The 13,350-nt window shown below is 34.0% G+C and overlaps 1 protein-coding gene across 8 annotated transcripts in view; it reads right to left on the minus strand.

Annotated features, from left to right (window-relative positions):
- Window positions 1-4,486: 4,486 nt before the first annotated feature.
- PCDH17 (protocadherin 17) overlaps window positions 4,487-13,350 on the minus strand; it is an 85,901-nt gene continuing 77,037 nt past the window's right edge. For 4 of the 8 annotated variants that reach the window (XM_085554151.1, XM_085554157.1, XM_085554158.1 and 1 more), the window contains one exon: window positions 4,487-9,206. In XM_085554151.1, coding sequence (XP_085410277.1) covers window positions 8,524-9,206 — 683 coding nt within the window. In that variant the 3' untranslated portion in view covers window positions 4,487-8,523. The remainder of the gene's footprint in view (window positions 9,207-13,350) is intronic. The other 4 variants (XM_085554171.1, XM_085554161.1, XR_014948566.1 and 1 more) reach the window with 2 other exon arrangements.

Here is a 13,350-nt window from a genome sequence, read left to right on the forward strand (position 1 = left end):
GCACAATTCCAGCTCAAATAAAATCCAACGAGACTACAACACATGTTGTGGATGGTAATGTAAGCCACTACTAGAAGAGAAATCCTAGGGATGATGATGTGCTTTACTGAATTTGGTATGCATTTTACTATCACTTTGATATAGTCTTTAAAGCTGAAGATGCTGAGCGAAGTGCTTTGAGTCAGCTGGTAACACAGTATATTAATTGCATCTCATAATAACTTCAATTTTTATATAATTATTGCATATTTGCGCATATTAAGCAAATAAAATCCTCAGCTTGGACTGGTGATTGTGATTAATATTTATGTTGCAGTTAAAAATGAGCATGCTTTTATCTTCACTGATGTTGAAGACTTTCTGGATTATGTATAAAATGAAACAAAAACAGTAATTAAAGAAATTCCCAAACTGAGCAAACATGGTTCTTCAAATACAATTCTAACTGGCTGTAAAAATGCATTCTGTGCTAGCCAATATGTACACTGAGCAAGAATTGGTCTTCCTCCAGACCACCCTTCAAGGCTTGGAAATGTGGGCTAGCATTTGCTAGTATGCCTTACAAATACCCAGGATGAAGGAAATAAAAGAAAGTGAATGAGGAGAGTTGGCGTGCACTTTCAAGAAGCTATGTTATTCAGGATTTGGCTGCAGCACCTGGTAGCTCACAGTTGAATGTTGTTATTGACCATAGACACTTGAATTTCTTCCAGGCAAAAGGTGATAGAAACAACTCCTTAAAAGCGAGAACTACTGGTTATCAGTAGAGGTGTCTCACTTTTACATTCTTGATCTCACTTTAAATTTGGCAAACCACCTGGAAAGCTCTTCAAAAAGTGTTTGATTCAAATGTCTAACAGTTGTTCTTACTGTTCCCATTGTTGCAATAATATGGCATTTCCCCTGAGTTAAGAACAAATAAGAGTATGTTCAAAATACCTTTCTGCTTTTCCTTCTCTATCTTGATTTCTGCCTTCAGTCACAACTTTTGAATGTGAAGTGGTTTTAAGTTTTAGCAGTCCAGAGTGTATTGATAAGTTTTGGAGAAATCTTTTTTTTTTAAATAGTGGATTGTTTCAGAAATTATTCTACTGGATTTACTTTACATAATGCTACTGTTTATAGATGGATTTCTAGAAGCAGACAGAAATAAAGAAGTCCAGAGATTCTCTGGGCAGGGCATTTATTCTAAAGTCTTTTGCCACCACAGAATTTGAATTGAGGCAAAACCTCAACATTTTTAAGAACTTTATGTTATGGTCAAAGATTAAAGCTTATCAACAGTTAATGATTTCTTTTCTAAATCTCTTATAATGGTATATTAATATTATCAAAATATCTTCACATGTATTATTTTCTGCTATATTTAATATATATTCACTTGATGTTATACAAATTCTTATTAAATAATATAGCAATTCATTTTTTTCTTCATCTAGAATGAGACACAAGGACATAGAAAAACATACCTACGCCTTGAAGTGTAGGAAGTCAAAAGACACTAAGAGTAAATACGATTTGTCATATGTTTTGAGACATGCTAAAAATGAACTGGTAATTAAATACAAATTTATGATCCACATTATAGTTGGAAGATATTAAATGGTTATTCAAAATATATGTCTGCTGCATAATTTCTTCATATTTTCATTTAAAAATGCTAAAATTAACTTTTTTTTTTCCCTAAAAAAAATGCAATAACTGTGTGTTGAATTGTTATGGAAATAGCCTGATTTAGAGCTGGCAAGTTTACTACGTGTGATATTCCTTTTAAAAGGATTTCCCATTGAACTCAAAAGTGTGAATAAAGAACTTGTCCATAAAAAGATAAGAGATTAAACTGGAAAATAAAATTATTGCTTTAATGTTTTAGTAACTATAAGATGATCAAATTTTAAAATAATTTGAATTGTAAGAAATAAATGAAGATTTTATCTGCAAATATTATTATTAGTTTTTAATTATATAGAATTATGTCTGAATTCTTTATTAAGATGAATTTGCAATTTAAGTATTCAAAAGGACATGTCGTATGCTCATAATATATAGCATGTAGCATCAAAAAACATGTTCGTTTTAAAAGGATTAAAAATAAGATGCATAGACCATCTTGTTAGAGCCAGTAATAATATAAATACATAAATGTAATTTTTTGGTGGTCAGACATATATTGTGTTTCCACTTTAATGCCAGCACAATAATCCATTTTTTATCACTTTCAGATCAATTTAATAAAAAGAGTTCTGCATGTGATTTCCCCCAAAATGATAGAAAATTTGCAGCTTTTACAAAATAAAATTGAAGAATTGTTAAGTAGTATTTCTTATTTAGAAACATATTACAAATATGTTTTCTGAACTGCATGAGCAATCAACTGCTTTCTTGCAGAAACTCAAAAGTTGGTTTTAACTTGGAAAAAGTTGAGGATAACTGACTTGCTGATCCCCTAGTTCTCTGACAGCTGTTCAGTAAGTTACATTTATAAGAACATCATGGACTTCAAGGCATTAAATATAAAATGTTTTCAGATATGGAATTTTAATTATTCAGTTTCCCAGCAAGTCAAAATCTAAATCTGCTGTTTAATGGTCTGTGCTTCAAGCCATGTTTACTGTCTCGCATTCTTGCAGAATGGACATTTTGAATTATTGTCCAAATAAAATCTGTAATCCAAAGAACCTAAGGGAAGAATCCGTAATTTAAGGAAAAAGTATTTATTTATTTATTTATTTATTTATTTATTTAATTTATTTATTGTCCGTTTATCCATCCATTCATTCATTTTTAAAGAATCAGTCTCCCAGAGAGTGGAAGAAAAGTACTTCTTCAAAACATGAAGTAAATGTTTTCATGAGCCAGGAATTAACATGAACTATTAACAATAAATAAACAAAGATAGTGCGCTTACTTTCCTGAATCATAACATATGCATTATGAAATATACATCTCTCTCAGAAATGTTTAAGATGGCTTAATTTTTTTTATTTTATTTTTTTTCATTTCTGCATGCACTACTGGTACTTTGGTGACCTCTCACTAATGAAGTTATAACATACAGCAGAGTGCCATCTCTTGTTTCCATTGGAGAAAGATAATTTTTAGGGAAACATTACTAACTGAAGAAATAAGCTTTCAGCTGCTTTTATGGCTTGCACTCAGTAAGGGATAAAGACAGAGCGAACATCCTGAAGCAGCTATATGTGGCTGGCTTAAGGGAGATCTAAGAATCTGTGTTTGACAGGCTGGCTAACTTTCCAAATGAGAAATCAATGACTCTGTATTGTGGATAAAGAAAAGCCAAGATGGTTTATGACTTGTTCTGCATATACTGTGGATATAGCTAAGCCCTGAATTGCACACAGTTGAAGACAGCAAGACAGCAACATCACATGTCCAAGAATGCCTTCAGAACCATAAGGTACATTCTGGCAGGACTCCGCACAGACAGTGGCTTCCTAGATTTTGGAATTCAGCCTGTAGAATGACAAGTATATGTAGCAGGAAAAAAAGGAAGGAAATAATAAGGGTTTTGTGTGCCTGGGATAGCCAGCTAATTAGATGCAGACTGGTTTTGTTTGGGGCAAAGGGGCTTGCAGAAAACAGGCAATGGCTAGAAGGTAATTCTGCCTGAAGGACCAGCACAGATCTTCATAAAGCCCATAGTATTCTGAACAATCTAAAATGCAATTCAGATATCAAAAGAAATGCCTATATACTTAGTTATTAATAACAAAATAAAAATAAAAAATAGTAGATGCTTCACATTATTTGGGATATCACTGTTACATTACACAGGAGCAAAAAACAAGAGCCACACAATCAGAGGAATTCATGAGGCTCAAACATACCATTTCTCTTTTCTTCCAAAAAAAAAAAATTAGAATATAAATGGTTAAATCGCTTGGATGTAGGACTTAGTCAAATTTCTTAGCATTTGTCATGTTGTTCATAGCAAAACAAAATAAATTACTTTCCTCTACTACAGGCCCATAAGAAAGACACACTAAAAAATAATAATAATAATAAAACAAGCTTACATTTTTTGGATTATTTTATCCACTCGTCTACTCAGAAATTATTTTGAACTTTCTTGTTGGGCTGATAGCATTTGAAAACTCCTACTCTCATTTTATAATGTGTTTGGTGAGCTCACACAAGTGTAGTCAACCAAACTATCCTTTATTCAGATCCATATATCTGTGAGCAAATAACAGCCTGTAGGGATTCAGCACATCAGCTGCTTATAAGATAAACCTACCCAGCTTGATGAAAACTCTTCACCACCTTCCTGTTGAGAGAAAACGGTTACACATTTCTAATAAATGAAGCAGGAACTGTCATTTTTTTTTGGCAAACTGATAACTAGCTGTAACAGCCGCAAGGCCACAAGTTGCTTCTCCAAAGTAATTACCATCAGGCTCCCTGTGGTATGCAGTGTTTAACACATTTCTTCTGTGTTAATGAATGCAAAAGCAGGAAACACCACTATTAGTAATTGCTTTTTATTCGTAGTCCTCGTTTTCCAGATAGGTCACATTAAACACAGCCATTGAACAATAGCGGTTGAAATAATTCATACAATGTATGCTGCTTTTGTTTGTGGATGTTTTTTGTTTGTTAGCTTTTATTTGGTGGTTTTTTTTTCCTTTTTCTTTTTTTTTTTTTCCTTTTCTTTTCTGTTTTTAGTGTGTACGTGTCATTCGCTTGTCATTGGTGCAACTTAGAGCCATATGGGGAGACAGGGACTGATAAATGTGAACGCCAACCTGTAGCACTACTGGGCCAGAGAAGTCAAAATCTTAATCAACTTTCATTCAGCTACACTTCAATGAATCTTGATAGCCAAAACTCCCACTTGAATTAATGGAATAATAATCATTGCCTAATCTCAAAATAAAGTAATTAAATAATAATGAATGGTTGCACATTATGCTCGGTTTCCAACTCCTTTTTGACCTTAGCAGTTTCCCTTCCATTAGGCAACAAAGAGTTGAAAGTTTGTTTGAATGATATACCTTGCTCCTCTGTGTGCAATTTTTGACTTCTGGGTATGGCTTAGACTTCAAAGCCTATTACCTCAAGTGGAAAATCATAGTTAAGAAGACTCTCTTTCCTGATAAACATGACAGGAAAGAAGAGGAGGATAGAAGAGATCTTATTTAACGTCATGATTTGATTGGTCAGTCTTTTAAGGAACTCTCAGTTCCTCAATTTCATTAATCTAAAAAATAAAAATAATAAAACAGAATGCCTTATGTTCTATTCACAGTGTACAGTACAATTTTATTAGGTTTTTAACTTGCTTTCCCTTAGCTCAGTCATTCTCTCTATAGTCATGTGACAGATATTTTATTTCAGTTTTATAAGACATGTACATAAGGAATGAGAGAAATAACTTTTCATCTTCCATTGCTGTCTCTTTCTCCAGTGGTGGTTGCAAAGACATCAAAGAGAGAGAGAGAAAAAAAAAAAAAAAGAAAAAAAAAAGTTCTAATTCTTTTGTTTGTGGTACTTCGGATGACACTTCCTTCACACATGATCATGTTAATTTTGACTCAAACAGCAGAACTCACATTGTTTATGCTCTACTTGTTTGTTGATACATTGTGCATCAACCCTAAATTATGAAACATTTTTTAATCTGGGGTATGCTTACTGGAAGCAGTATGCCAAAGATCTACAACACGAGGCATTTGTTGGCCAAATTAAATAAAAGCAAGATTTCCTAAACTCGACTATAAAGCTGTGAGTCATGAATTCTGAATAACCTCAGAGTGGTAAATAAATAATCACTACTAAATACAGATAATGTGTTAAACAACTAAAGCTAGTAAATCACTAGTGACAGAGAGCCTTAAGGTAAATTCCTCTTACATTGGCACAGCCCTTTCTCAGAATATTGTGGTTTTATGTCTTCAGACATACAATGAATTGTAGAATCAGTTACTCAGTGTTAAAATCATTTATAAAATACACAAATCTCCATCACTTGACTGCATTTACATACTGGCTTAGATTTTGCTGAATAATGGATCTCTCTGGCAGAGCTAAAGACTTGGTGCACAGACACTGAAGTGATGAGCACCACAGAAATACGTATAAAAGACTGTTCAAACAATAAGAAATCCTCTCCACTATGGAATTTTAAGCTATCAAGCTATCAAGCAAAATCAATCTTGGGTCTCCTGGCCAAAAAGAAAGAAATATATATAACACAGACAACACCACATTTTAGTTACATAAATTGTCCAAAACATGGAGAGTAGCTTGATAAAACATGTACAAGATCATTTGCTGACATGTATTCATAGACTTTTTTAACAGCAGGAGCTAAGAGCAAACTGGAATGGGCGTTTCCAACTACCAAAGACAATTAATTGTACGACTGACTAAGTGAAATCACCATTTAATGGCAATATCAACATAAAAAGAGAAAGTTGGATGATGTTATTCCTTGAACTGATGAAAAGTATGGCTTTGTGATATTTGAGTTTACCAAACTAAATTAAATAAAATATTTTTATATGTTTTTATAGTAGAGATTATGTTTAATTAAACCCAGACACTGTTTTTAAACAATGTGCTGTACTTTTATGTCCAGCACAGTATCTGAAGCATACAGAGGATATATCCTGAGCTAGACATTTTTTCTTCTACTCATTCTGTGCTAGTTCGTCCTGAACGTGGGTTGATTTTTTAAACATTGATCTGAAGGCAATTTTGAATTTTTCAAATGTAATAGAAATGCCCTTAGAAAACACAGTAAAAAAGTTGAAGCTCTCCCAAATTATTCTGCAAATATTTTTCAGAACAAATGAAAACAAAACCAGAAACAATATCCCCACATAAACAGTATATAATTAGAACTGCAGGAAGCAATTGCACAGTCTAAAGAAACAGGGAAAATACTGCTCAAGCCTTGACAAGTTTTGGCACAGACATATGTTTCAGATCTCCCAGCTAAATATGAAAACTTTGAAAAGGGTGACATTTCTTAAAAAGTCAATCAAATATCCTACACTAAACAAGCTGGCTGCACATATTTGGGGAAAACAAAATAAAACCAATCAAAATAAATAAGAAAGTTTCAGGTATTGGTTCAAGAGTAATTTTTGTTATTAAACATGAGTTTGCAATAGAAAGCTTCTACAAGGACTTGCACAAAACCATGACTGATGGATATATTTGTAGGCCATTCAGTTAGCTCCATCAGCTCACTCAAACACATTTTGAACAGATTATGTACTGCAGAACTTCGTAGACCATACATTAAACAAGAGACTTTGCTCTGAGGCACTGCTTCCCAAAATCCATGGGGAAAAGGAAGCAGGAAAAAACAAAACTCATAGAGTTCGACAGCTACTGAGGCAACACTTGCCATTTACAATATAAGCCCAAATATTTTTGCAACACAACTATATATTAATTTAATAAAATACACAATATAGCTCTTATACACTCAACAATTTGGCTCATATGCACTGAATCTGCAATAAATCAATAAAAATATGTCATTTGATGTAAACACACTGAATCTTCTTACATTTGCACATTTATATGATCGTGTGATTTGTGTGGATGTCTAAGACATTTTCAGTTTCCTGAGCTATTTTAGTGTCCACAAATGAATTAAAAAGTGTTAAGAATGCTAATTTATTTTGTGCATTACCCTGAAAGGTAACTTTTCAAAAGGTATTTTTCTCCTCTTTTTTTCTTTTAAACTTACCACTAACTATTTATAGTTTTGTTGGACACTAAAATGCTAAATAGATACTATCCTTTTTTCTTCTTTTTCAAGTGAATTAGCTGATGTGTGTGCAGGACAAGATGGACTATATCATTTTACATTTAATCTTAATATGATATGTAGTGTTTTACGGATGATCAGGATATGTCTGGTTGAATAATGATCTGGAATGGTGTTGTTTTTGTTTTCTTGTTCTTTTTTTTTTCTTTTTTTTTTTCTTTTTTCTTTTTTGTTTTTTCTTTTTTTTTTTTTTTTCCTTTCCTCCCTTATTTGAATGTTAATGTTTGGCGTCGCTTGGACTACTACAAGAACTCTTTTAGGACTTTCTGTAGAAGCCTGTGGTGATTGCTGGAAATCCACCACAGAACAGAAATATTCAACCCTGTTTTTTCTTGGGGTTTATACGTAAACAGTAAAGTCAGCATCAGCTATTGAGGACAGTCTTAAAGTATCAGACGTATTTCCATTCCACTTTCCTATCAGATTGTCAAAATGGTACCGTCTTTTTTTCATTTGTACAGTTCTTTGTTTACTTGACTCTGTCCTAATGAAAGTTTGGTCAAAATGAAACCAGTGTTATCTGTCAAAAAGAAAGAGCAGTGAAAAGAACATACTCGTGGGCACTTCAGATGTTCACTAAAAGCCTTAAAGCAGCATTGGTCTTCCTTCATTCTTGTAAATCATTCCTGTTACAGCCAGGGGATTTTATTTTTTATTTAGTTAGTTTTAGTCAGCAGAAGAGGAACGTAACTGCCAGCCTGTCCTTATTTTCCCCCTCACTTTCTGATGGCCACAGGGTCATTCCCCCGACAGTCCTGCAAGAGCTTGTCTATTTCTCTCACAACTTCCTCGGCATCCACCGACTCCCTGCCTAGATCCCGGGCTGAACGGTCTAACTGCTCCAGAACAGAGTCCATCTCACTTGAGTCTCGGCTCACTCGGGAATGCACATCTGCAAAGGCCCTAGCCATCTGATCTGATGTAATAAAGGGAGCGTCTTTTGACTGTTTACTAGGTGATAGATACTGACTGTCAGTTGACAAGTACTGGCTGTTTGGTTCAGCCAAGGCTCCTGATTTCACTTCACAACCATCCAGAGGTCCTTTTGTTGAGGTGCAAGGCTCAATGCATGTCTTGGTTGGGCTGCTCGATGCTGAGGGAACCTCCTGAAGTAGAGGACTCAGGGCACGTTTGGCTTTTAAATAAGGTTTAACATTGGCAATGAGAATAGTGTGCTCTCTCTTGTCTTTCCCAAATGTACAAAAAGTCTTTTTCCCAGTGGGATTCACAGTTTCGTAAGTCTCAGTCTCAACATTAGCTTCAACTGTGGGTACAAAGAGATTTGTGCGATAATCTGCATTCTCAGCCTGGCTGGCTGCAGGGAACTGTGGCATCCAACATCTGTCAGAATGACCAAGCACTCTGCATTCATCTGTGCAATTAACACATTCTTCTTGTTCTGCAAAACAAAGGAAAAGAGAAAAACTCTCGTTATAAGTGGATTCCTTTAATGAAGTATCTGTGATCAACTTGATGATGGACTTGACATCTGGTTTCATAATTATGGAGAAAAAGAAAAGCTATAATTAAAGTATTTCAGAAGGATGGCATAGATCTACTAGTTGAGACATTAGATTTATTTAATGCTATTCTCCATGTATTAAAGCATTCTCCCAGCCCAGTGGAAGTAAAAAGGGGTCATTAGAGAATCATTCTCAGTGGAATTGAGCTTCAGCTGTAAACTAATCTGCTGTAGAAATCTGTTAGGCTTTGTTCTGTAAAACTCATCCTAGAAAATAGTGAGCAGTACTTAAAGAACTCAAAAGGCATTATCAGGATTAATTTTTCAAATCAAATAACTGAGCAATGACTGCCTTTCTGGAAATACAAACACTTCACAAGAATCAGCAAGCTGGCTTTTCATTTTTGTCACCTCCGTTTCTTTTGTAATTGTTATGTTGTATGACAGTCACGAAATAAAAAGGTTTTCTTAAAAAGCCTACTTTTCCTGCTGAGAACTGAGAACTAGAATTTTCCATCAGAATGCATTAAATATAAGCTTGTCAAAAATTGCATATTGCAATTTTATTAGACATGAGTATGGATCATATAATCAGCTTTACCATTTTTTGTTATGGTGCAATAACTGAAAATGGATTTGCTCAATACATACAATTTGGAAGAATGACAAACCGTGACATACTATTTGAAATGATAATGATTGTAGGATTTCTATATTCTCATTTCTTTCAAAAAATACAGTTAGTTTTTTAAAATTATTTTTATTTTTTATTCTTTTTAATTCACTACATTTCTAGAACATAAATTTTAATACTTCCCATCCTACAATGCTTTTAAAACCTTATTTGACTGTACTTTTGAACTAACAGAATATGTTTGGGTCACTACTTACTATTTTGAAATTGTATGTATGACTCTAATTCAATTTCAGGGAGCAGGAAAATTCTAGAAATACACTTAAATCATGGATTTTGTGAATGTTGGTATGTATTTTTCTTTTTTCTTTTTTTTCTTTTCAGGAATGCACAACTATGATGCAAATTATCCTCACTTCTTTCTTGAATTTTTCAGTACTCTCCAGTCAATGCTGACCCCAAAAATCCTTTTACTATCTCTGGGTTTTGATCAACCACGTGTTGCTATTAAGTATTTTGATCAACAGAGTGGACATATTGCTTCCGAATTTTATTTGAAGAATTCAGTACATACAAAATGCCTTAAATTCCAGTTGGATTTTAAAAACAAACAAGCAAACAAAATCACCCCCAAATACTATAAATATGCAGGTGTACACGTATATGTCAGGATTAATTATACACATTCACAGAGACATCCACAACAGGTCTTGACGAAAGCTGAGCAAACTTCTTGAACAGATTACAGGACAAATTCTAACTGATCATAATCTTTTTAAATTAGAAAATAACCCACATTATAGACATATTATGATGTCTGTAAGTAACCACTAGATTCATGGAGAGTTGCACTGCAGAAACCTGACATAGAAGAATCACTTCTGAATTATGACTTATGAACATAGGACTGTAAAAAGGAAAGGGACCTGGAGATGTTGGTTCATGCTCAGTTGAACATAAGCTGACAGTGTGCTCAGGTAGCCAAGAGGGCCAATACCATCTTGGCCTGCATTAGAAATAGTGTGGCCAGCAGAAGCAGGAAGGTAATCATCCCATCTCTACTCAGAACTAGTGAGGCCGCACCTAAAGTACTGTGTTGTTTTGGATCTCTCAATACAAGACAGACACTGAGGCCCTGGGATGTGTCTAGAGAAGGGCAGCAAAACTGGTGAGGGGTCTGGAGAACAAGTCCTACAAGGAGCGGCTCAGGGAGCTGGGATTGTTTAGTCTGGAGAAAAGGAAGCTCAGGGGAGACCTCATTGCACTCTACAACTTCCTGACTGAAGGGAGATTGCAATGAGGAGGGGTTTTGATTTTTTATTTTGTGTGTGTCTGTGTTTTGTTATGTTTTGCCTTGGTTTATTTTATGGGCTTGTCTGGTTTTAAATCTAAGTATATTTAGTTACTTATCATGATAAGAAAATAATATATAACTCAAAATTCACTTAGATCTGTGAGTCGTTAATACAGTTTTTTTTAAAAAAAAAAAAAAAAGTCATTTGGCATAAATCCTTCCTTCCTTCCTACTTTCCTTAAATCTAAGAATGGTATATGGTATAAGACTTTCAGAAAAGAAATAGGAAAAGCAAGAGAGAATGAAGTACAGTTAGAGAAGGATACAGAGTGATTTTTGAGGTAGAGAATATAACATACATGCTTTAAAAACAAAATTTATAGGGGATCTCCAAACGTAAGCAAGCTTCATAATTATTTTAGCATACAATACAAGCTGAAGTAGTCACAACAAAAAACAAGATGAAAATATATTCCCAGCCCTAAGACTGCAATGCACTGACAGAACTAGGAAAAATTCTGATTTTGCTTCACTTGAACACGATGGAATTGGCACTCACGCCTGCAGGCACAACATATGTGAGACAATTACTTAATGACAATTGCTTAATTGCTTATTTCATACACGTAAAGGACAATTTAGACACCTCATTCCAACCATTAGTTCACCCCTACTATCCCTACTATGGTTTTTGCATCTAGTTTTCTACAGCTTCCATGGTGTGCAAAAAAAAAAAAAAAAAAAAAAGTAATGTAAACTATTGTATAAAAAGAGAATCTAATTGAAATATTTTAAATGGGACATAGAGCAAGAATACTGGAGAGGAAGGTTTCAAGTTTTAACAGGGAATGGGCAGTAGATAATAAAATCTGAAATCTGGTTAGGTTTTATTATGCATAGAAATCCAACAGAAATAAACAACAAAAACTAAAATAGTGCTCCAAGGGCAATGCAAACCAAGACCTTTCTACAATAATTGTGGAATTTTAGATTTTGTAAATATTTCCTTTGTTTTGTTTCTGATGTTTTTTCTCTTCCTCTGAATTCTACAGAGTGGATTTGTGATAAGCATAGATAGCCTCTGGCTTAAAAAGTGGATCTAGATAGTAACGATAAATAGTAACTCCTTAATTTAGGATTTTCTCTAACCAATCTGAAATTATTTTACTCTTATACGGAATTCATGACAATGCTGAGTAATGCTGAGTTTTTGGTCCTTTTAAAGGATTCTCTAAGATATTAATTTACTTTTGCTAACTGTTTTGTTTTGCAAACTTATCTATCTTTTGCATCTTTTTAAAAAATATATAATTTCTGTTTCTTTAAACAAAATCAAAAATTAAAAAAATATGTATTTCTTAGCTGCTGTTAAATGCTCTGAACTGCATAAACAATGAGCAAATATTTCTCCCTGTCACTTTGCTCTCTTTTAAATTATTTCATGAAAGCAGAAATCATCTTTTTTCCACTATATCTCATAGGAAATAAACAAATAAATAAATAAATAGGATGTAGCACTGTTTGTAAAACATGATAACCATATTTAATGCACTGAGAGATCACACTTTTTACAGCCTTTTGGCCTCTAATTTTATGTGTCTTAAAATTATCTTTCTTAATTTTCTACTTTCTACTTTTCAATATTTACATGTATATAGGCTGCTTCAAAAGTAGTATCTCCTATTTTACTACCTTGGTCCATGACATCAGAGGCCAGTGTCAGTTGATGGTATGGCAATAGAGGTTAAAGCTCCCTGCCAATATTTCACTGCATTTTGTTGCTCTGTGACAGATGGCAGCAGAGAGACACCCTGACAAAATGATGTCTGACACGAATGTGCAGATGAAACAATTGGGTTTTATTGAACTCCATGCAGAGAAAGTTGCTCCCATTGATATTCATCAGTGCTTATGGAATGGCTACTGAAATCAAGGAGTGAGTATGAGCACAGTACGATGACAGGTCTTAGATTTCAGCAGTGGTGACAGTGACATGAAAGACAAATCACATTCTGGATCGTTGTACACATTTTTATGAGCATGGAATGCAGTCTCTTTATCACTGGTGAAAATGCATAGCTAATGGCGGTGTCTGCTTTGAAAAATAGTGTTTTGTAGCTTCAAATTTGCATTTCCAAATAGTGTTACTGTAT

This window comes from Coturnix japonica, chromosome 1, assembly GCF_054131305.1.
Source record: "Coturnix japonica strain WE chromosome 1, WE-NBRP24, whole genome shotgun sequence".
Classification (NCBI taxonomy): domain Eukaryota; kingdom Metazoa; phylum Chordata; class Aves; order Galliformes; family Phasianidae; genus Coturnix; species Coturnix japonica.